This window comes from Glossina fuscipes, unplaced genomic scaffold (assembly GCF_014805625.2).
Source record: "Glossina fuscipes isolate IAEA_lab_2018 unplaced genomic scaffold, Yale_Gfus_2 224, whole genome shotgun sequence".
NCBI classification, from domain to species: domain Eukaryota; kingdom Metazoa; phylum Arthropoda; class Insecta; order Diptera; family Glossinidae; genus Glossina; species Glossina fuscipes.
This window is the reverse complement of record NW_023998567.1, coordinates 785,479-810,617: the sequence shown is the minus strand read 5'-3', so window position 1 is coordinate 810,617 and position 25,139 is coordinate 785,479. Positions and strand designations below refer to the sequence as shown.

Sequence of the window (25,139 nt, the reverse complement as noted above, 5' to 3'; positions counted from 1 at the left end):
GGTTGCATGGTGCTCTTTCAATCTTCTGAAACTATATCTAAATAAATGTAAGAAGCTTTCTTTCTCAAGAAGGAAGTCGTTCATTATTTTCACATTGAGCTCTCGTTAAGCAAAGCAAGGTCCGCGCTTGGTTTTATAAAGACGTGGTCCAAAGAGCTTGATGATCCTTACATTACTGGAAGGCTGTACATGTGTTTGGTTAGACCTATACTTGAGTATGCCTCTGTTGTGTGGTCTCCTTGATATAGGTGCTACGTAGATTCAATTGAATCCGTTCAAAAGCAACTCTTGTTGTTTGCCCTTAGGATTTGGGGTTGGGACCAGCTTATCCTTAGCATCACTTGAGAACTGTAGATTTACTTTTGGTGTTTTCCTCTTAATTAAGCTAATTAATGATAGTATGGATTTGCCCACTTTACTTGGTAAGATAAGCTTTAATGTCCATAACCGCTTCTCTAGGCACTTTATGTTCATTAAGCTTAGTCAATGTAAATATAATAATGGGCTGTTTAACTCTTTCAGAGTTGTTTGCAGAAACCTAAATAATGTCTATGTCTATAATTTAACTCAATACCGCATTCTTTATGATCTACCAAAACAACTTTCATTAACGCACGCAATTTACCTACGACGAGTTTAAAGTAACTTGCAACATTTAACACTTAACACCTCGGTATGATTCGAAAATTAACTGGGGCTGCTTACTATATAGGTTGCCAAGCCTTTGCAAGTTTGCTTGCAATGGCTTACGGATTCACTGGCAACTTGGATCTGTCCCGTTCGTATGAGCGCCTCTCTCCTAGCTGTGTATGTGTTTTTTTCTTTCTAAGAGTCAATTGCATTCGGCTGTTAATTTGTTTTACCTGAATTTCATTTGTAAATAAATGAATAAAAAATAAAAATAAATAAATAAAGGTTCATTTGCAAAATCCAATCTGGAATCAATAATTTTGTTTTTTTCCTATTACGGCAATATTATCACCCCGTATTATATGCAGAAAATTTGCTCGATGCCGGTTGTTGTGGAGTAAACGCTTCATGTGATTCCTCCAAAACGTCTTACTTTTGAAGCGAACAATTTTTGTATATTATGTGTTGGTCAGCCAAAAATCACGAGTGCTTTCAGCTAATTTCAATTTGATGCGATTTTTCCGCGTATATGATCATTGTACGTTTCATTATCTTTTTGCAGTTGCCAAGATACTTAACAAATAGGGAGAAATTTTAAATTGAAAACATTTTCATTAAATTTTGATAATTATAATATTCATAAATTATTTTTTTTTAGGCTAATCTATTAGAACTAAATGCAGAGGTCTCTTTTATTTGTTGGGACTGTTTAGAGGATTTAAAGTTTTGTTACGGTTTTATAGCAAATTAACGAGTGGGAATAATAATTTGAGATATTTATATCAAGGGTGCTTGAACAACGTTATACAATACATAGAAGACGGGTAAGAACTGGAGAAAGAATTGCCTGAGGGCAAAGTGGACACTCAAGATATATTTAAAGAACCAATATACACGGGCTTATCTCCGGAACTAATAAATCCAACTCTGGAAGATTGGTAAATGTCTTTTAGCTTCATACGAATATGTCGCCTTGGTTGTAACAAAATTTTTTCCTGCTACTGTTGGAAACAATACGTAGAGCGGTAAAACGAAATCACAACAAAGAGAGAAACCATATTGTATGAGCGTGTGGAGTGGAAGCTAGCCATTGCATATCTTTGGTTACAATATTAATAATCATTACTGACAACGTATTTGTATTCCGATTTTACGGTTAGGAGAACAAATAAGAAACAATATAGCGACAGCTCTTTCACCATTAATTTTTTATTATTTCTATTTAATTAGTGACTGTATTTCATACTTGAAATTTATATATACATTTACTAGGCGTATAAAAATATTCGTCTATTAACAGTTAGTTTTGTTTGTTTATTTGTCATGGAGCCAGCAGTTGATTTTTGGATTTTGCCAACCACAATTAAATATAAACAACAACTTCTCTCTTTTTATACTTTTTCATTTTTTTTTAGTCTTCATGCTGTCGTTGGGGTGTACACAACCAACTTCAGCGTGTTATTCAATTGAAATAAAGAAATAAAGAAAACAGTCAAACATAACCTAGAAAGCAAAAAATTGAAAAAATCTTAGTAAAAAAGCATCAATATTTCATCATCACGTGAAATTATGAATATCAGCAATGGATTTCTATATAGTTACTGGATTATGGATCTAAATTTAAGTTAAAAGGTCCAATCCATATCAAATACAAACAAAAAAAAAAAAAAAAAAAATACTTTTTCATTTACATATGGATGATAGCAACGCCGATGGCACGGAAGGCTTAGGCGATTGAGACAAAAATCATAGAAATGCAAAATTATGTAAAATTTTTGAGGAAATAAAATGAAGTGAAATAATTTCATATAACATGTTGAACAGAGATGGACTAAGCCAATAGATTTGTGGCTTATATGTCCAAATAATAAACTGTTGTAACTTTTAGTCACGATTATGTATAAAACGTAACAAAAAAAAAAGAGCGGCCGTAATAACTGGAGTGAGTATGTTAAATGTAATTGTGTGTGTGTGTGTGTGTGTGTGTGTGTGTAAGTGTGCTTGTTGAGTTCTTGAAAGTCAGACAGTGTTGCAAACTTTGGCTGAAAACGAAAAGGAATGTCATGGTAATTGAAAATGATTGAACGCAAAAAAAGAAAAAAAAAAGAAAGAGGTGGAAAAAGAAAAATTCTAAAAGGATAAATTGGCTTTTCTAATAAAGGAAGTTAGTTCCCCGAGATGACGTACATTTTTTCCTGCAAAGAGGTCGAGGAGACAGCCATATAACTTGAAGAAGCTAAAGGAATCTCTAATGCCATCAAGCCTGTGACATCTGAAGATTAGATGCTCAGCAGACTCAACAACATTGCAAACTTCACAAACATCACATGGTATAGCGCGAATCATTTTTAAATAAACTTTGTCAGAAGTGTGGCCATTCATGAGTCTATAAATAATTTTGATTTCCCAGGAATTAAAAGAAGATACAGAGAAGGGTTTGAATTGAAATGTGGGATTTAATTTATAGAAAAGACGATTGTATTTAACGCGCGCGATTACTTTAAATTCGTCGTTTAGCTGTTGAAGGATGTGGTTGCGAATTGGCCGAATTGCTTCATTGGGAATATATTTGATGGACAAAATTGTCCCATCAACACGAGCTCTCCCTGCACGAAAGTCAGCTTTTACATTTAAAAAAAAGCCGCAGTGGCCAGGTACCCAAACGAGGTGACAGTCATCCACTTGAGATTCGTGCAACGTCTTGTGAATGTCAAACACATATTGATTTTCTGCATCTCTTTTATTTATTAGAAGTAGAGCTGACCTGCTGTCGGAACAAATAACAAAACTTCTGATACCACCGGAAATAGCAACCATGATAGCATGTCGAATGGCGAGCAACTCAATAAAAGTAGAGTAGAAAGTTCCTTTTCCACTTTGACTCGAAGTATTGTTTCAGATAGATGTTTCACGACCGAGAAGCTAGATACATTATGTCCGACGGAACCGTCAGTGACGTATTTATCATATCCGTTGTTGTAATAAAAAAGGAGCTTTTCTTGGCGTAACAACCTTATAGAAGAGAAGTTGTCATTTTGTTTTGAGGTAGAGATCGGTTCGAGAATGTTCATGAAGACTTTGCATTTGCTGGTAATGAAATTCAAGGGGGGAATTGAATCTAACTTATCAAAAATATGACGAAGTTTTTGATAGCAAAAAGTATAGCTTCAAGTGACAGTATCACTGAGAGATATAATTTCCTGAAAAAAGGAAGGATTTATCATCTTGACTTTAATTAACTCTTTGGCAGTGCAAAAAAGAGTTCTTCACCAGATATGACATTGAGAATATGTTGAGGAGTTGAGGGGGTCAGTCCAGTACAACGCTTCAACATTCGGTTTTCAAATGCTTGTATACGTTTCTCAATATATTTTGGGAAATTGCAACATGTGGAATGTCCAAATTCAATTTTGGACCTGACTAGAGATTTGTAAACGGTCAAAGCATTTTTGGGAGGCAAGCCTGCCTGATTGTTTGTCATGAGTTTGATGATGTTGCATCCAGACTGACAATCTTTGAACGCCTTTTCATAATGCGCACGAGAAATCGAAGAGATTTTACCTGATTAACTTGGGTACCTTTGATAAGAAGTCTGATTTCACGTTTAGAACCTTTGGCAAAATAAATAGTGTTTGTCTTGCTAGGGTTAAAATATAAATTAAGATCAGCGCATGCATCGAAAAACAAGTTCGCTTTCATCGAGAGGTTATTGACAGCTGCTGGAAAAGATGAGTCCGCAGATACGATTAGAAAATCGTCTTCATATTGAAAAATGTGAGTTTTGTCATCTTGAAGATCATGCAAAGAAGCTGCGTATAAATTGAAAAGTATGGGGCTTAAACAACTGCCTTATGGGATACCATCACATATTTCAACTTTTTCGGTACCCATCACCAACACACGCTTGGATAAAAAATTAAGTATCCACAGCCGCATTCGAAGAGAAATCGAAAAGTTAGGAGAATTCTACCGAGCTTAATCAAGTTGACACAGTCATAGGCTTTGCTGATGTCCAGGGAGAGCATGACAACCATTTTCCCTGCTTTTTTTAAGCTGGCTATGAGAAAACAGAGTTCATTAACGCACATATTCGTAGATTTGCGTTTTTGATAGGCGTAAGACCGAGCTGGAATAATGTTCTTAGTTTTCAGGAAAGCAGTTAGGCTCTCCTTAACCATGAGGTTGATGGTCTTTATGAATACAGATATTAGTGAAATTGGTCTGAAGCTCCTTAAGTCATTTAAGTCTTTACCTGGCTTGGGAATGGGAACTATTTTGATGCAACGCAAATCAGAGGGTATAAAGTTGGTGGACCAGCAGTTGTTAATTGCATGCAAAAGCATGCTAAAGCTTCCTCCAGACAGTGCTCTGAGCATGTCATACTTGACTTCATCACAACCTGCAGCAGTAGCTCTCTTTCTGGAATGTAAAGCATACATTAGCTCATGCAATGAAAAGGGTGCGTTACTGATACTACTAAAAGGAATTGAAGGCATTGTAATAGGATTAACAATTGGAACGTAGCTCTTGAGCATATCTAAGTATTTTTTATTATCACGGTCATTCCATACAGCAAAACCATTGACCATTGATATAATTCCAGAAGGAACGTGGGTTGCCGTTACCACATAACTCTTTAATAGCGATGGCTCTATGTGCCCTTTTCGCCTTTTTAACTGCAGACCTCCATTCTTTCAGTATTTTCATATATTCAATGTAGTTGGTTGGATTGGCATATTTACTCATTTTTTTTCTTGCAGCTTGGTCTTTGCGGAAAAGTGTTGACAGGGAAGGATTCCACCAAGGTTTAGGTGAGAAGGACTCAATGTCAGGGAAGTTGGTTCTAGCAGACATGATCACAGACTGAAAGGCACTTTGAATTGATGATAAATCAGAAGGAAGATCAACTTTAGATAGACGGTCCATAAGGAAGTTGCGTGAAATGAAATTTTCTATTTTCTTCACGGAATTGTTACAACTGTGGAATAAAATGGGAGAGTGCTGACTTTTGCCAATGGAAACATTGGACATGTTCCAGTTCAAAGATAAAATAGTTGAGTTCGAGAAAGTTAGATCCAAGACACTGCTCGCCGTGCGACCGCTCCGTTTACAGTGAAAGGTAGTATTGCCGTTATTTGAGACACTGAAACTGCTGGAATTGATGGCATTTACAAGGATTTTGCCTTTGTTGGTAGAGGCTTGATCGCCATACAGGCGGTGTCTCGCATTGAAATCTCCAGCTAGAATCACATTTTGTTCACCGTCAAGAAAGTCGCGTACTCTCTGAATCTCATCACGAAAGGTTTGCACATCCAGACTGGGTGGAAAGTAGCATGAGGCTATGAAAAGATTCGGTTTCAGGTTGATGGTTTTGATGATGATGATGTCAACGGCAGAGTTATAGGGAATACGTCTGAAATTGACACCTTTCTTAACTAATATACTAACACCACCATAGCCATTATTTCGGCATTTGGTGGCTGAGGCATAATTCGAAACTGTAACTTCGAAACAATTTTCATCTTTCGGAAAAACTTCACTTAAGATACAAAAATCAATCTTGTTTGAGTTTAAGTAAAAATCTAGAAAAGATCGTCGGACACTTTGAATATTATATTGTAAAAAGGATATCATGTTGAAACTTGAGAAAGAACCCCAGCGGATTTCTTCGCAGTACTGGATGCTCGAACGAGGCAAGAAATAGCACAGACAGACATTTTTTCTTCAAATTCTTTAATAAGATTGTGAGGGATCATCGGACGGATACTTTCTTGAATCGCGAGAATTAATCTTTCAAGTTCTGAAGACCGCAAATAGTTGCTTGAAATTTTCGGTCCAAGAAGACTTGTTCCAGACGACTTGGGGGATGTATTGGGAGAAGGCTTGGTGGGTGAATTGATAAGAGATTTGGAGGGAACCAATTTGCTTTTGACGACAGCATTGTATTTATTTTTGGTTAAGATTTTGTCGGCATTTTGATTATCATCCTTGGTCGAAATTGCAGACGTGTTCCCCAGTGGAGGGAAATTGCCGTCATAAGTGTTGTCATCGAGACATTCGAAATAATTTTCGGAAAAATTCTCTTTGACCCCTTTATACGAAAGATTTTTAATCGCCATTATCCTGTTGATGTTTAATTCAATTTCCCTATCAGGGCAACACTTATTGAGAGCGGTGTGCTCACCTGAGCCACAGGACAAGCACTTCATCGTCTCACAATTTACACACTTCGGAGACTTTCCACAGTTAAGGCACCTGCTCTCTTTAGCTTTGCAGAATTTAGATACGTGACCGTATCTGCCACACTTAAAGCACTGCTTTAAGGTGGGTACAAAGTATTCGACCGGCAGATTACAATAGTTAAATTTTATTGCCTTAGGGAGGGCTCTCCCTTTGAAGCCAACTTTGATGCTGGTTGTGGGAAACCACTCGTCTTTGTTGTTGGGATTTCTTCTTTGGAAACGGACAGCGGACTTAATCGGAATATCGGATATGGCGTTTTTAATTATATCATCGTCACTATATGTGCATGGGATGTTTCGAATAACTCCAAATCTCTCAGTATGTACGCTTTTAAATTCTTTTTATTAAATTCATTAATCATAACAAAATTGTTGGCATTGGCAGCGGAGCTGAAAAGCAGTTTGGCTCTACCCCTGCTGACAACTTTTAATTCTTTTAAGCCGTACATACCGAAATCCTTCAAGTAATCATAGAAATAGAGATTGGAGTTAATATTGATGCGATTTCCTTCTGCGTCCGCGCACGTTTCGACAAAAACGACAAAATTGCAGTTGGAAAGGCAATCGTACAAATTAATCTCGAGATTTGGGGCGGCTGTGGCACCCAAATCAGAGGGCTTGTCGGTAGCTTGTTTACTAGGCGGAATTAAAACGTTTGCGTTAGCCTCTCCGTTATCAGATAAAAGAATATTATTCTCACCCATTTTCAATCTCTTGGTGGGCCCAGTGGCGTTCATGTAAAAATTTTCAAAACAGTCTCTATTAGTAGTTATAAGATCAGACCCAGTCTCCATAGGGAGACGGGCTGATGTTGTTTTGGTTGTTATCACAGGGAACACAAAAAGAAAAAATCACAAAGAAAAAACAAAAAATAATAATTGAATATATGTATTGCTTCTTAATTTTTCTCTCACGAGAGATTCCTCCTCCTTCCCTCCTTTTCCTTCTTTAAAATTGTTTTCTTTGGTTATTTTATTACTTTATTAAACCTCTTTTCCTTTTCTCATATTTAAAATCTTTCTTCTTTTTTTTTTTTTCACTAACACCGGTAAACACAAAAATTATCCAGCTGCAGTTTGCGGAAATGACGTGTTGTGTCAAGTGTGAATGAAATACGAATGGAATTTTAATATATATCATTTTATTTTTGTTTTATTTAACATATGAATTTACGTATCAAGAATAAATATTTTGAACTGCAAATCAATCCTACATTTGCGCTATATATATATATATATATATATATAAATAAAAGCCATCCTTCTCATTTTCATAAAACATCATAGAGCTGATTTATTTTTTATGTCCTTTATTTTCCGTATTAAATTTGAAAGCGCAGTAAGTAAATTTTGTTCTCAATTTGCTTTATTTGTGGTCTACGACTGTTTTTTCTTATAAATAAAGCGCTAAACAACCAATACTAACGCAAACCGTCAGCAATTTTGCTTATGCCGGTTTTGACAATTCTGAGATAGCGTTTCTCGCGCCTATTATACATACATAAAGCTCGAAAGTGAAACCTAGCTAACACCACACAGAATTAGTGCCTGAGATTTCTCCATTATCTCAGCTGGTACCAATACGGAAAATTATTCACAATTCGCTGTTAGAAAAAGGGGAAAAATACAGTCAACGTAATATGATGTTACATTTACGATGTTATGATCAAAATATTTTCAAATATTGGTCAATATTGTAAGTTTCTCGTTGTCTATCTTAATACTACCAAGCAAATTAAATTTTATTTCTTTTTATGTCGTGCTTGACATTTAGCAGAGGGATACTTTTTGTTGAGTTGCATCCTCCACATTTATGCATTACTGCCCTAGTTTCAACTGACAGCTGCCACCCCACCACAATCAAACTAAAACTACTATAATAATTTGGTAAAAAACTTCTTTGGCTATATTTAATTCGCATTTGCAGTTGAAATATTTTAATTCTTAATTTATATTTTTTTTCGGGCGAAAAATACTTATTATTAATCGCAATCACTTGTGTTTTTTCTATCAAGTAAGTATTAATATAAGCGTGTTTATCTAGTTTTAGTTAAGATTTATTCTTCGTTTTTGCAGTAATAGAGTAGAGTTCTTTCATTAACACAGGAATCTATGTGTTCAAAGTCTAAATTGAATTAAATTATATAGATAAATATAAAGTATCTTCACGTGCGTTTTTATAACTTGAAAAAATTGTTCAATTAGTCCAAGTATAGAGGTTGTTGAAATTTGAGATTTATATATTTTTGTGTTCTAAAGTTAAATACAATTTTCCGTTTTCAGTACATCAATATGGCATATATATCTCGTTTTACTATGCTTACGCTGCCCAGACTATGTTCTATTAATTCGTCAACATTCGTAACACTTCAGAAATACTCGTATGTATTTATAAAGACTGAGGCTGTTTTTGATAATATTCCTAAAAGTACAATTGCTGCTGGTAAATTAAAAAATTTTTTACATATACCTATGACTTAAGTTTAACTAATAATTCCTATTTTTTCATAAATGGAACCAACCGCAGTATTTCCAGTTAACTTTGTTAGATCCGTGACAACCAAAAAGGTCTTACTTACTAAACCACAAAATTGTAGATATTCAAGTTTAAGTTCAGCAAGGTCGTCAACGATAAATACGCCATATGTAAGCAAAATACGCCAAACTTTACTTTAAAGCGTCATCTCCTTATTTATGCGCTTACCATATCATTCATAAAGTGTAAATTCCGATTAGAGCTATCTATTGTTAAAATATTCAAACTAGTTGATACTTCGAACGCTATCAATTCAATTCAATCAGTTCATTGAAAACGTGAATAGACGGCTGGAATTGAGTTTAATGTCATGAAGTCATTCAGCTTGTAAATGAATTGATGAACAAGATTGAAAATGTGATTTTGCTAACAAAACAAACATTAGCATTACACATACATTTGAAGTTACTTTACTTGCCACCCGGTTAGTCAACTTTTAAGCTATTTAACAAGTGTAGAACTTAATAAACGGGACAAAATCACTGCCTTCATCAATTTTTAATTAATGCATTCAGTTTTCTTCAATAACATTAATGGATTCATGCAGTATTCATTGCGTTTTTAAGAACTGAAGAATTAAGAACTGATATTTCAAAAAATTTGGTATATTTGTTTGATAATCGCTTAAAACCCAAGTGAATATTATGCGTTGCAGTTATGCATTATGAATTCAAGAAATGATCTGTCTATCTACTTTTGTTAGAAATTTATGAAAGTCTGTTTTATCAATCTTACGGATATATTTCAGAAGATGACAGAATTCGATAGTCGACGAAATTTTCTCGTACAAGAGATTACCAAAAATCTGATACTTTTTACAAACAAGTCCTTGAAGAAAGAATTGAACATTAATACTCTCGAGTAAGTACGACGAAATGTGGTTTTCTTATTTTTAGTTACACTTGAATTGCTTAAATGAATATTTTAGACTTAAAGCAACAAATACAGGTCCCCTTGTGCTAATGATGGCCTGGCTAATGGCTAAACAAAAACATTTGAAAAATTATGCAAAATTTTATACGGATATGGGCTTCGATGTACTAGTGGTTCAAATCTCACCGTGGCAATTGTTATGGCCTACAAAAGGCGCTCAAGTTGTTGCAGCCGATGCCATAAAATTTTTGGAAAATAATACATCATACGGACCTATTATTGTACACGGCTTTTCAGTAGGTGCCTACGCATTTGGGGAAGTTATGTTGCAGATGTCTGAAGATATGGATCGGTAGCAACTACTTACAGATTACAAAACAAAGTGACCTAATAATTTTTTTCAGATATTCTCATATATTAAGTAGAATTTGGTGTCAAGTTTGGGATAGTGCTGCAGATATAACAGAAATACCAATTGGTTTACCAAAAGCAATCTTTCCAAAAAACCAACGTATGCAGAATGCTTTGCGGAGTTACACACTGCAAGTTTTGAATATGTATAAATTGCATGTACTATAACAATTGTTTTTTATAGTTATCATTTAAAGACATTTCATAATCAAGCCACAATACACTATATGCGCTCTAGTCAAATGTTTCATTCTACCATTTTGAAGAAACCTGCTCTTTTTTTTGTGTCAGAAAATGATCCGGTTGGGCCACCTTCATCGAATAAAGCAGTATGTAAAAATTGGGAACGTGCTAACATTAAGGTGACATTTCAATGCTGGCAGCATTCAGCACATGCCGCTCATTTCGTGAAACATCGTGACGAGTACATCGGGCTTCTTGTTAAACATTTAGAAGAATGTGGGGTTTTAGATACGGTTATTATTAGAAAGTATGCTAAATTATAAAAAAAAGGTAATGAAAATGATAAGAATTTGTTTCCTTTTTACAACCTGGACAATTTGTGTGTAAGGATGTATTAAGTTCGTGCGGAGTTGTATAACAACCGGAAGGTTGTAAAATATGTAGTTATACCGAAAAATCTGTTTTATCAATTTAACATTGTCCGCTTGTTTGATGCCTGTCCAAGTAAGTTAGGTTTCTTTCATGAGATAAGGTAATCAATCCATTAATATAAGAAGATATCGCCGTGAATATATTTAGTAAACTTAAATTCGAAAAATAGCTACCTGTGTACAATCAGCAAGCAAGACCTGGAAGAAGGCATAAAAGGTTGTGACATTTTAGGTTTGCCTTTGGGTTTGTCTAGGTGACAAAAAGTGCCGAGGACAATTGTTGCATTTACCTTGCAAGAAATAAGAGAAGAACCAACTGATACTGGAGGCGAAGAAAAAAACCTGACTGCCTTGCTCTTCAGATTGCGAGTGATGACGAGTTCTAATAACAACTTTGAGTTTTTTATGTTTGATGCATGAATTTATTAAACATGCTGAGAAATAAAAATCCAAATTGAAGTTAACATATTGATTTTCATTTTTTCGGCTAATCTTCTTAATTGGGGAGGCGTCCGGAAGGACAACAATGGCGTTATCTTGTTAAGTTGGCCATGTTTCAGTGTTTAAATCTTTTTATAGAGTATTCCTATTTTCATCGAATTATAACTGTTCTTTCGATCCTCTTAACAAAACAAGCCCTCGATCTCGAAAACCAAATAAGCTTAATGTAAATTTCTGAAAAATAACTATATTGTTAACTTTTAGGCGCCTCTAAATAATGTGACTTGCATTGCAATGATTACCATTGTATTGGGTTTTGTTGCCTGAAATTATTTGAATGATACAGGTACGTAGTACTTTAATTTTTGTTACTGCTTACCAAGAAGCCAAGAATTCAGTCTAGTTTCATTTCAATAAATCATGGGAATGTTCCTACATATACAATTCATGGCATTATCCCGAAAATATAAACTTCACTGCCATCATTTTCATTTCATGATCGCAAAGTGTCATATGTGCGTGTATGATGAAATACACGGATATGCAGACTAACTTACAAGCATTCCGTTTATAATACGCTCACCTTTTCCATTAACGTAGACTCCTTCGTTTGGCGAGTTCCATCGGTGCATCCAATCGAATTACATTAGGAATATTTCAGTCATCGTTTATTATTTTGTTACATTGTTACAGATGTTACATTGTTCTCAGTAACAAAAAGGCGTTCTCACACTGAGGGAACGCCAAATTTAAGCCAAACTACGTCTTTTATTCGATAAAAGCTTGTACGATTTTGCATTTCAACTTCTTAATTCTTTAGAATTAAATTCCAGAACCTTGGCAGATATTTATGTTAGATACGGTGATTGCATGTTACTGCGCCGAGATATTAACAAAGCAGTAGCAATGTATATTCATACAAATGGCGAAGTATTGCCTTTTAAAATTATTATGAAATTGATAGATTTGAAGTACAAGGAACACTTGATAAAATACTTGCAAGCTGTAACGAAAAACCAATATGGTAGCCAGGCTCATGAGGAACTTTTGCGCTTTTGTTGTAAATGTCTTCATCTTCCAGTAAAAGTTAAAAACATTTTTGAATTAAATTTACAAAAAAAAAGATCAAATAGATTATCTTGTCATTAATAGAGAAGTTTCAAATTTAAATGCTTTAAGCAAGGTAGTATTTGATATGGATAAGAAAGTTTTCAACTTTTTCAAAAAATACGCTGGGTTTTTAATAATTCAGTATCCCAAAATCCACGAAGTTATCACAACTCTCAGTTTAGAAATGCCATGCGAGCCTATCATCCAGTACCTACTTCCTATTTTCCTTAAAGCTGATGAACGTTGTCTAGAGCTTCTACACATGTCCAGTTCCAAGGGAAATCTTAAAGATATGTATAGTATTTGGCTAGAGTTGCTTTTACGTAAATGGTAATGCTAAGAAATTGATGTTCTTAAAGTGCTCGATTTTTTTTAAGGTTACAAAGAATATTTGATAGACACAGACGTACTTATTATTCATAACTACTTGGTTTTGCAAGAGCGTAAGCCTGTCTATACGATCGGTACACGAAGGAAAGATTACATCGAAGAAGGTGAGAAACGCCTACGAAAATTAGGCTCAGAAATTTATCGTACTAATCGAGGTGGCTTAATAACTTTTCATGGACCTGGACAATTGGTTGCTTATCCCATCATACATTTGCACCAATTCACACCTAACATGACAACTCAAGACTGCCTAATAAAGGGCTGTCTAGGGCAGGTTTTGGAAGCATTTAGGCTATTTTTGAGAGAGTTGCAACAGACCACGGTCTCATTTTTTGAAAAAAATAAATAAACCCTCAATGTTCGCTGATGAAATTGTAAAGGTAGCCTTCTGACGAAAGCTTCAGATTCAGTAAATGATCCGTTGGAATTTGTTGATTTAGCAGCTGTATCGCAATTGGCGGTGGCTATTAATACTGAACGTGACTTTTTTACACCGATAATGGCCATCAGAGCTGTACAATACGATGTATTTGATCGGATACCACAAATTTTTGCTCGCTGAGCCTCCTTTGTTGCTGCTTATGGTCACACGCCGCACTGCTTGAAAATGTATCCGAATATACTAATATCAAAAATTATAAATATGGCTGAACAATTCACTCCTGGCGACTGCTTTCTCATTAGTCGTCGGCTTTATATATCGTTGGAATTGGGATAATAGAAGTTAGTAAAACAGAAATTAAAGTGATAACCGCCCTGTCTTTTAGATATCGCTATCAGATAACCCCTCTGCCTATTTGAGTTATTTCATTTTCTGTGAGAAGACCATGTTATCCTAAGCTCCGAGGCGAATGATTGCTTGTATTGCACCGAATTTTTCTTACTAGAATGTACAACAACTCAGTAATACAGGGCTAGAAACATACTTGCGATATTCGATGTAAAGTTGAACAAAGAAGTTGACACCATCTATGCACAGGTGCGAAGGTAAAGCATTCCCCAAAAACTTATATACGCATTATTATGCATTAACTGCAATCAAATTTTCCGTAAATTACCACAGATGATATAATAAAATGTGGGGCCATCTTCCCATCACCCCTTTTCGGTGTTACGTACGTCCGCATTTACATAACCTTATATAGGGTAACCTAGAACAAACTGGTATGTCAGTAGCTACCTCAGGCCGTGGTCTAGCTTTCGTAATCTATCCTCAGACCATAGCGATGCTACCGTTATCTCGGATTTGGGAAACTTTACTCTTTTTAATGCTTTTCCTGCTTGGCTTAGATATTGTGGTACGTAGTGTATTGGGGTTGGCCATATTGCTAATATTATCTATTAATCTTTTTAATGCAAAGTTTGTGCAAATTGAAGCAATAATAAGTTCAGTGCTTGATGAACTGCCAGCAATAAGATGTTATAAATATTTGGTGACCTTAATATCTTGTCTACCATGTTTTCGTTTTCTATAATTTTAGTTACTCAAGTAAGTGGTTTTATATGTATAGAAAATATTTATGCCCTACATTACTTGTGCGAATGTATGCACAATAGGGTAATGGTATTGATTTTGAATAAAGTTTGTAAAATTGCAAAGACAAAAAGAAGAAGAAATTGAGATCTCTCTTTTAACGGAGAAGTATTGATTAACCAACCGCCCGCTCTTAGAGGATTTCGCTTGTTAAACTTGTATTAAGGGTCTGCACCAAACTATTTTGATTTTTTAGACAATCCAATCTTGACTTAAAACGGTCCACGTAAAGGATTAAGACTTAAACGCCTACACTTCCTTATTCCGGTTCCTATTTCCCGTATTTACAATTAGATAGCTTTATAACCGTTACTTATAGTTTTTTAAAAAACCTCCAATGTTTCCATATTTGCTAAACACAGTAGTGCGTATAAGAAACGCCCTAGTGGTTAACAATAATGGAAAACCAACAAAAATTAAAAGTAATCTACAGATCCTGGATACCCGTAAACTTGAGAAATATATGAATGGTAAAACATTTACTTTTAATTGCGCGCTGGCTCTCGAGAACAATCAAGGCTGATTTCTGGCGAGGTAGACCATACTTTATACAGTAGTAATAAAATTCCGCTTGTACCGTTGGGTAAAGGCTTACGCATAATAATATGTGTGCTACTTATAGTTGAAACATATTAACATGCTTATATAGGGAAACTATGGATCGGTGGCAACGTAAATATATTACGATATGTAACCGTTAATCCCTAATTAATAGGAACAGTTCAATAAACTAGTAGTAACTTACAAATAAAGAAGTGAGCGCTTAGGAATATGAGTTTGCTTGCAGGAAGCTTAAGTAAATGTAGAGTGTACTACCTTGTTATGTATATGCCTATGTATCTAATATTCATAAGCATATATTTATAAAAGCTTTACACCGACATATGTTTAGAAACACAGACAAAGAAAAAAATATGCATACAATTTATACAAAATATGCCGACTACAAAATGTTTATAAGAAAATTCCATACTCTCACATAATTCAAAATTCGATACTCTTATATAATTCAAAATTCCGCACCCTCATATAATTCAAAATTCCTGTGTCGCCATAGTGTAGAGAAAAATATAAATACAAAAGAGAAGGTGTTTTACACATCTTTAAATTACGCTAAACAAATAAGCAAAAGAAAGGTACTTATACTTATACGCGGACAGACCAGCTACTTTTAGGCTTTGTATGGTTACCAGTAAGGGACACTTCGGATTATAGACGGACGATTACGCAGACAGACTTTTTATTGATAAAGCAGAAAACCGCCTTCGTACAAGCATTAAAGTGTCCACTTATTAACCAGAACATATAGAGAATAAATTGTTAAAGATATAGCCTGAAACAATACAATTAGGTCAAATGTAGCAACTTATGATCAAAAGCTCGCCAAAGGATATGTGAATGGTGCAGCTACAAGCTTCAATAGGATCAAAGTTTAGAAAACTTGAAAGATAGGAGAGTGAAACCTTGTTAGATATAAGGACCGCTACACCACCGCCGTAAGAAATGTCGGAGTTACGATCGAATCTAACCGTTTTGTAACGTTTGATTGAGAATGAATCATGAGATTTAAGAAAAGTTACGGAAAGAATTGCCGCAGAAATATCGTTACATATTGCTCGAGTTGTGTGATTTTATTACGGACACTGGCGCAGATAAGTCGAACTATCTTCATTATTGACAAGGAGTGGAGTAGAAAGCGAAGGGGAGGACGATTGCTGATTAAGAATAGTATTTTGAATATCACGTATTGAACGTTTCGCAAAGGTATTAGTAGACTTCGCTTTTGAAGAATACTTTTCACATTGTAACTTGTTTATAAATTCAGAAATCTGAGATGTTGAACTGGAGATATTAATAGAATCAATACTCACTTCACGATCTAAGGAATATTTATTTGATGGGAAAGCCCTTGGGATCGGTATTCAATGGCTTCTTGCTAGGAGTGGAGATAATATCGGAATTTAATGACTTTCTATTTGGTATCGAGACAGCTGTCTGGGGATTCGGTCATTTAATAGTCGAGGGCGTATTCGGGGGAAAGTTTTCAAATGAAAGGGAGAAGCTCGTCTTTGAATAGGCATAGGTACTCTGAAAGAAGATAATAAACTTTGTCTTTGAGGTGATGCACAGCGTCTTTTTTGGATTTAAACATTTTTTTTAGATGATATACAAATTTCTGAGTTAGAAGCGTACTTGCCCTTGCAGTTAATGCGTCTTTTAAACTGGCGACTAACCGATGTACACTCACGAATAGCGGATAATGCGACTTTTGATGACTACCAAAGTACATATAAGTACACATAAGCTTTAAATCAGTTCCAATTAAAAAAGTGTCAAAAATAACAAAACTTATATAAATTACCTATTAGAGATATATTAGGTTTAAAGAAATTTTGCAATGCAAGAAAAAGATGATAATCGCTTGGTGCCAAGTCCGGACTGTATGGCGGAAACTTCCCAACCAAGCTCCCGAAGTTTCTAGTGAGTCACTGTAGATGTGTGTGGCGTAGCGTTGTCCTGGTGGAACACGACACCTCTCCTGTTGGCCAATTCTGGCCGTTTCTGGTCAATCGCTATCTTCAAACGGTCCAGTTGTTGACAGTAGAGATCAGAATTTAGCGTTTGGCCATACGGAAGCAACTCATAATAAATAATCCCCTTCCAGTCCCACCAAATGCATAGCAAAACCTTCCTGGCCGTTCGTCCTGGTTTGACCACCGTTTGAGGTGTTTCACCGCTCTTTGACCACGATCGTTTTCGCACAGGGTTATCGTATGTGATCCATTTCTCATCTCCAGTCACCACCCGTTTAAGAAATGAGTCTATCTCATTCCGTTTGGCCAAGGCTTCGCAGATGGAAATTCGATCTATCATGTTTTTTTCTGTTAATTGGTGTGGCACCCAAACATCGAGCTTCTTTTTGAATCCAGCTTTGTGTAAATGGTTTAAAACTGTTTTATGGTCGATTTTTAGCTCCTGGGCGATGTTACAACTGCTAACATGCCGGTCAACTTCGATCGTTTCTCCGATTTTATCGACATTTTCGACGACCGGCCTACCTGTGCGAGGTGCATCTTTAACATCAAAAATTCCTGAACGGAATCTACGAAACCACAATTTTAGTCGCCTGGCTTGCATTTTCGCCTTTGTCAAAGGAAAACTGTAAAATGTACCGAATTTTCTCTTTGTTCACTTCGATTTTTAACACGCTGTAACTCACAACTGAATGCACCAAACAAAAAACAGCAAAAGAATTTTTTTTACTGCGAAATGTCACCTTTCCAACCAGCATAAATCTGAAATTTTTTGACCGATACTTTACGACAAATCTATCAGTGCAGCCATCTACCGAAAAAATAATGGATTTCTTTTCCCCCAAACTAATATTTATACTTTGTTTATTTTTCAGTGCCTTATGATTATAAATGTATATGAGCCGTCAATTATTGATACAAAGATAGGCCTTTTTTAGGAAAGGCGATAATGCGGGCTACGCATAGTGAGATTAAGTTGACGACTCTAATTTCTTAATTTTCAATAATCTTAAGAGAGTGAACTTTTTTTTTTTTGTGATTATTATTTAGAATGTACCCTACGCCACAAAAAAGAAATATAAGTCATGCTTGAAAAGGTGGTATATTTCAATAGTAGGAGTTTATCGAGTTTCGTCCAAAATATAGAAAATGTATGTGCAGGAAAATAAATGCACTGACTGCAATAAAAACGTAAATCAGTTGAAAACTTTGTGCGAAAATTATAATTTCTTCACTATAAAGACACCTTTTTTTTGTAATTTCACAATTTTGAACTCTTTTTATTTGCAATTTTATTTTCAATAATCTTAAGTGAGTAAATGATTGTCGATGTTGAATTTCTCTAATTTCAAAACCTCTTTTTTTAATTTCTCAATTTTGAAACCCTTTTATAGAAAACTTCTTTTTAAAATTTTTTTTTCCTTTTTACTACCACTACACCTCAAAAATTAACTTCAATTATCGTTTTTTGCCCTCGTATATATTCAGCACCGAGTTGATTTTAATTAATCTGAATTACTTATTTTACCCAAGCGTATGTTCAGCACCGAGTTGATTTTAATTAATCTGAATTACTTATTTTACCCAAGCGTATGTTCAGCACAGAGTTGTTTTTAATTAATTTGAATTATCTTATTTTTCCCTCGAATATATTCAGAACAGAGTTGTTTTCAATATGATATTAATACTGGGATGTTAATATTCATTAGCAACAAATTTTTCTTCGAATGTAAACAACATCAAGAAGTGTGTGTCTGAAAAGTACCAAAAATGAAGGTGTACGTGTCATACTCATTAGCAACAAATTTTTCTTTGAAAGTGAACAAAATCAAGCAGTGTGTCAGAGAATCAAGAAGTGTGTGTCTGAAAATGACCAAAAATGGAGGAGTGTGTGTCAGATTCTCTGATTAATTAAATTTTCTTGTTGTATACAAAAACAAAATAAAACGAAAATTTAGCAAATATTAATTTATTTATTTATTTTACTTGGACATTTTTCAAAGTTTACAACCAGTTTGACCGATAACTGTAGAATGCAATTAACATTTCTCTACATTCAAAATGGCAGCCGGACTCTTATTTGCCAGTCGATATTTCGGGCTCTACGTTATATCCGGTTATGCTGAAATATTAGGTGTTTGTAGACAAACTAAGTCTATTAATTCTAGATTAAGTATGGTGGACGCGAAACATACCTCTTTTAGAAATCTACTTAATTTAAGGATTAAATAAAAAGTTTGTGTAGAGCTTTTTTACGGTCGGGGTCTTGGTCGCCGGGTTGCCTGGACCTCCTGCACAGAAAAAAACTAGGCCATGTAAATCGAAAGCAGACGTGTATTTCACACTGTTGCTAGACTTATTCAAACATTGGGTTTCGAAGTAGAACGGAGATAGCAATATTTATTCCTAACTTTGACTTAGCTTTGTTTTTTGCAATCTCAAATTTGCTCTTAAAGCTCTGATGTTTACAATTTGGACTTTGTAATGTGCTGCAGTGTGATCGCATACCGTTATATGCATCCACCTTGAAGTGCGACAGAATTATGCAAATTCAACATAATTCCTTTGCTAAAACAAAAACAAAAATTATGTCGCATGTCGTAATGCAGTACGATGCTAGGCGCTCCATTTAAAACAATTATCATTTTTGATGATGTTACCATAATTTGGTGTAATAATTTGTTTATAAATACCCAGGTAAGATTTGAATGAAGTCAATTGTCTAAAAACAATTCAAAAAGCGTATCAATCCGCTAGTACAATAAAAGGCATTCCATCCGTCTAGTATCATTGTTAGGAACTGCCTCACGCCGAGCTCAATTGACATTTTCAAGAGGCAGATTGACTTGACGCACTGAAGCCGAGCAGTTTAGGAAATATTCTACAACTCCAATTTGGCCACATTTGGGAAAGATTCATGTGGAATCTTCCCATAAATAAAATATAAGTACGCCAACGATATGATATTATTTTGACGGATTTTAAAAAGAATATACGTAAGTTTATAGCGTTATATACGAAACTATTTAGTAACAAAACAAAAACCAGTCTTTAGTATATAGAGAGATATGAATGGCGCGTAACCGAATTTGATTTTTCATTAAATTGTCGCGTATGATCTGTAAGTTATAGTTTACTTATTCAACAGGTATTCGAGCTGGTTCCTAAAGGGGTGGTATTCCTAGGGTGTCCTTTCTCGCCGGGAATCCGAAAGTTTAAAGATGCAAGAATAGGCTTTTGCTCTAATGAGCTCGCTCCGACGGACAGGAAAACAGACTATTATCTAAAATTTCTTAACTTACCTACTGACTTGGTTGCTGCTGGACAACTGAAAGAATTATCGTTTTTTGCGCGCTGCTTTTGTAGGTGTTGGCAGTCATACATACAACAGCTTCCACCACGCGGTGTACTTACTGAAAGACAATTACATCTTAATGCTGTGGGAGTAAGATAGTTGGATGAGTCATTCAGAGAGTAAAGACGTTTGTTCTTGTTGACTGAGATTTTAAGGAAAATTAAATTAGTATTTTTGAGTAAAAGCTGCATGCTGTTTTGCGATTTCAATCAGAGAAATCAGAGAGAGCTAACAAAACTACACACAGAATATACAAGTTGAAACTCGGGATTAAGCTCAAATATACAGTCTAGTAAAAAAAGAAGTTATATATAGACAAAGACGAGGTTGTAAAGAGGAATGTGTGTAAGGGTTAGTGTTCGCAGCACCGAAATACTCGCTCGTGAAATACTTTGACTTCCCTGAGATGAATCTCTTTTTTGCTTTTACTGCCCAGATTCTGTATCATCAAGGCAAGTGGGGATTTGAATCCGCCTACTATATATGCATCATCGTATTGTGGCGAACATGTAGATGGTGTGGTTTTACAAGGACCTGTTGTCCCAATTCTGGCTTCTATGCACGTCTTCTCAAATTGTAGGATCTCGCTTGATCTGGCTTGCATGCTGTATGTTTTCTCCCGAACATTTCTTTTAATTTCTTCGTCTTTTGCTCCTTAGTTGATTCGTTAGCACTTATGCCTAATATAACTTCATTGAAAACTGCGCTTGGAAGTCGGGCTTGTCTGCCGAAGTTTAAGAGGGCGGTAGAATAACCGGATGAGTCAGAGATGACCGTATTCACGGGGGCTGGTATATCGGGCACCAACACAGCACAACACCTTCGGTCGCCGGACGTGGATCGTGCTATAATCGTTTTAAGTGTTTGGCTAATCCGCTCCGTTGGATTCTCTGGTGGGGAATTAGGCGCCATGAATTGCTGTCGTATGATTAATTCGTGAAAGGGACGGCTGAACTGTTGGCTCATAAACTGTTTGCCGTTATCGGTCATGAGTAATTTTGGTACGTTGAATCGAGCGAATAATCGTTCTCTGAACGCCTTGATTAATGCTGGAGTGATGTACTGGCGCAGTGGAACAATCTGTGTCTAATTAGTAAAGCGATCGGCCATTATTAACTTCATGTTGTGCCTGGTTGTTGACCTGGAGAGAGGTGTAATGAAATCTGAATTCACAGTATACTATGCTTCGTTTGGCAGCTGGAATCGCATTTTCCCTCGCTTTATATAACTGGTACGATTTTTACCATCGAACATGTCTTGCTATCCTGGCCAGTATTAAAGTATAGAAATGCCTGTCATAGTTTTCTGTATATTCCTGGGACCAGCCGTACGTTCATCGTGTTTTTCGCGGAGGATGCGTGTGCTGTTATATTGAGGACCGCGTGGCTTTCATGAATTTTCGCCTTCTTCGTCTTGTTGAGTGAGATAAAACGGTACAATCTATTTTTCACTATTGTATAATTTGTTGTGCTTTGTAGATTTTCTTCGATTTTAACTCTTAGGCAATAGTTTGTGACGGTTTTCGTCTAATAGATCATTTCAACTGTTTCTGCTGATTGTCATGGGAGGGTATCGGCGATTACATCCTTTTATTCACCCTTTCTGCATTCCACAACGTAAGAGGACTGTTGCACTTCTAGTGCCCAGCGTGCAACCCTATCCGTGCGTTACCTCATTCTCGGACCTAACGGTCAGCTATTACTTAAAGTTGATACCGTCGCGGAGTAATTGACTTCTTGCACTATTACCCGCTCAGTTCCATTATTAATTTAAGTCCCAAAATCCATACTGCTAGCATGAGCTTGTACTAAAAACTGCGCACTAAAACAGGACAGAGAGAGCTGGCGATACCGTCACTCGGCGTTTTAGTTCTTCAAACGCTTTCTGCTGTTCTAAGCTCCAATTCCAACAACTTTTCCTTTGCAACATGACTTTTAATGGTCTCGTAATGTCTACATATAGTCTGGGATAAATCTTCGAAACCCTGAGGCTGTACCTAGGCATTGTCTCAATTCACTAATATTGTTTGGTGTTTTGATGTGTTTGATGGCTGCTATTTTGTAGGGGTTGGGCCTCTCCGTCCTCCTTACCTTTTTTGTAAAAGTGGCATTTGCCTTGACTGATGCGTAACTTGGCATTTCGTAACAGTTGAAATACTTATATGAGATTGTGGCTGTGTTTTTAGACAGTCTTACTGACCCTGGCAATGTTATCGAGGTATGCAGAGGCCAACCGTGCTAAATCGGCGCCAATAGCTCTGTCTAAAGCTCTCTTAAAAGTTGCTGGTCCCAAGTGTAACGCGAAGGACGTGACACGCCATGGGAATATACCGTTCCCTGCTACAGTGAACTGTTCTTATTGTTCAATGCAGACCCCCACTCTCCACTTCTTTTCGTTACTAGCACTACGGGTGTAATGTAGAGACTTCCGGATGATTCAATAGACCCGTTTTGGACCAGCTGGTGTACATCTCGATTAATGAGTTTTTACAAGGTTGGATTTTTGCATTGGTATCAAAGTTTGATTGGCATATTGTCCTTCATTATTATTTGTTGACTTGTTTGACAGGTTATACCGCGCATACTATCGAAAGCCACAAACACAGTTTGTAAAAATTTTTGGATGCCTGAGAATAATTCTTCCGTCGTATTTGAATTCTTATCAGGGCTATACTTAATATATTTTTAGACGCCTGTTTGATGTTAAGGTTGACCTGCTGGATTTGAAATTATCTTTATCGTCGTGATTATGACGGTGGCCGGATGTTTGGTAACCTTCCTTGGTTCGCTGTTATCAGGAAATCTACGCGGGTGGTGAACGCGTTGTCTCTTCCTTTCGTTGTGGCTTGCTTGAGGGAAGCCTTGTATCCGGTTTCAACAACTAGACTTGGAGGTGGATACATCGCACTAGTAATATCGCGAGTTGTGTTGGTTACGGTGTCGGAGGACGTGTGTGATGATGAATATTTGGGTCGCTGCTTGGCGTTGCCAAACCGTATTGTCGTTTTTCCGATTGCCTGTGTATTGGTGAACAAATCCATACCTAAAGGAAGATTATTAGTTCGTGATTACTGTATCGTAATGTCCCATCCGGCATACGGGCTGCCGTGCTTACGTCTGACATAAATAGTGTAAAATCTTGAATAGTGTAAAATCTTGGACTTAGTTTTCATTGTAGTTACTTCGGTATCGATCACACCTTTAATCTCTAGCTCACCAATGGTTAAGTTGGTTAATTTCTGCATAAGGTTTAAAAGTTTTACCTTTCTGGTCATCAAAGTTTTCAGAGTACAGGAAGAATATGTCGCGCATAATACCTCGATTGGCTCCACAAATTCGAATCCATTACGCTGAAAAGTCCATTTAAGCATTAGATCCATTGCACTTCTGCTCGATATTAATTCTTGGGTCATGATGGTTGGGGCTTCATAATACAATACTTCAGCTACAATACGTAGGTAGCTGGGAATTCGCGATAGCATCTACTACTTCTACTGCTTCAATCTTCAGTCTAGTTGACATCAGGTTCTTTTTAAGAAGCAGGGATTAATACAGTAACCACCGCCGAGGTGGGGCGTGTTGTAAGGAAGCGCTTTGCTTCCGTACCAATAACAAGGCTGTCTGCGTAATTGTCCGTCCACAGTCCGAAGTGCCCGCATAGTGTGGTCGTGACCACACAAAGCATAAGAGTAGCTGTCGCCCGAGGAACTATAACTACCTTCCGTGTGAGCATTTCCTGGGCGTAAGGGCGGAATAAAGTTGTGCAAATGTCTTCTCTTTGATATTTGTATTTTACTCTACTCTAACGTAATACCTCTCGTACAAACCCATGTTAATCTAGCTTTATTTATAAAAAAATTAAATAATAAAAAAGGAAAAAACAACCTAGAACTATGGAACATACTTTGTACGTATATTCCTTTTATTATTTTCTATGTCTTGAAGCACATGTCGGCTTATAACCAAAAATTTTACAATATCAAAAAAACATTTCACAGAAAAAAGAAGAAAGGAAGAAGAATAGAAGAAAGAAGAAGGAGAGAAAGAACCTAAAATCGTTAGGAGCGGCAGAAGCGAGCAGGCTCAGAACATTCTAAGGCGACCTCTTCGACTTACACCATAAAGCAGCGAAAAGATAATCTTGATCTTATGGTACAAATGCACTTTCTATTCTAGAAACGTGGTAATGGGACCGGAACATGTATGCAGAAAAGAAACTATACTATCATAAAAAACTTTTGCGGATTGTCAACGGCATAGCTTTTTGCGCGGTAGAGCATTTACGGAATATTCGTCATCCTGTGCCGCATGACAAAATATTAAATATTAAAACAAGGTAAAAAAAAAAGTGTCTAACCACACCCTTAACCCGCGGTGTGACTGGGCTCACAAGTTAAGTCCGTCTATGAGGACCGTTATCTGTACTGTTCGCTGTTCGTTGATCCCTTTCTAGTCCGTCAGTGTACATTCC

The 25,139-nt window shown here is 36.2% G+C and overlaps 1 protein-coding gene across 5 annotated transcripts; it reads left to right on the top strand.

Moving 5' to 3' along the window:
- Positions 1-8,736: 8,736 nt before the first annotated feature.
- Positions 8,737-11,721, top strand: LOC119642512. 5 transcript variants are annotated; one of them, XM_038041653.1, is made up of 8 exons: positions 8,765-8,885; positions 8,948-9,089; positions 9,155-9,314; positions 9,399-9,517; positions 10,156-10,268; positions 10,336-10,632; positions 10,685-10,822; positions 10,876-11,712. In XM_038041653.1, the coding sequence occupies exons 3-8, from the start codon at positions 9,164-9,166 to the stop codon at positions 11,195-11,197; spliced, it is 1,140 nt and encodes a 379-aa protein (XP_037897581.1). In that variant the 5' UTR covers positions 8,765-8,885; positions 8,948-9,089; positions 9,155-9,163; the 3' UTR covers positions 11,198-11,712. The 5 variants fall into 5 exon arrangements, with proteins under 5 accessions (XP_037897584.1, XP_037897581.1, XP_037897582.1 ...); XM_038041654.1 differs by lacking the exon at positions 8,948-9,089 and having other exon boundaries at positions 10,159-10,268; positions 10,876-11,716; XM_038041652.1 differs by lacking the exon at positions 8,948-9,089.
- Positions 11,722-25,139: the final 13,418 nt, after the last annotated feature.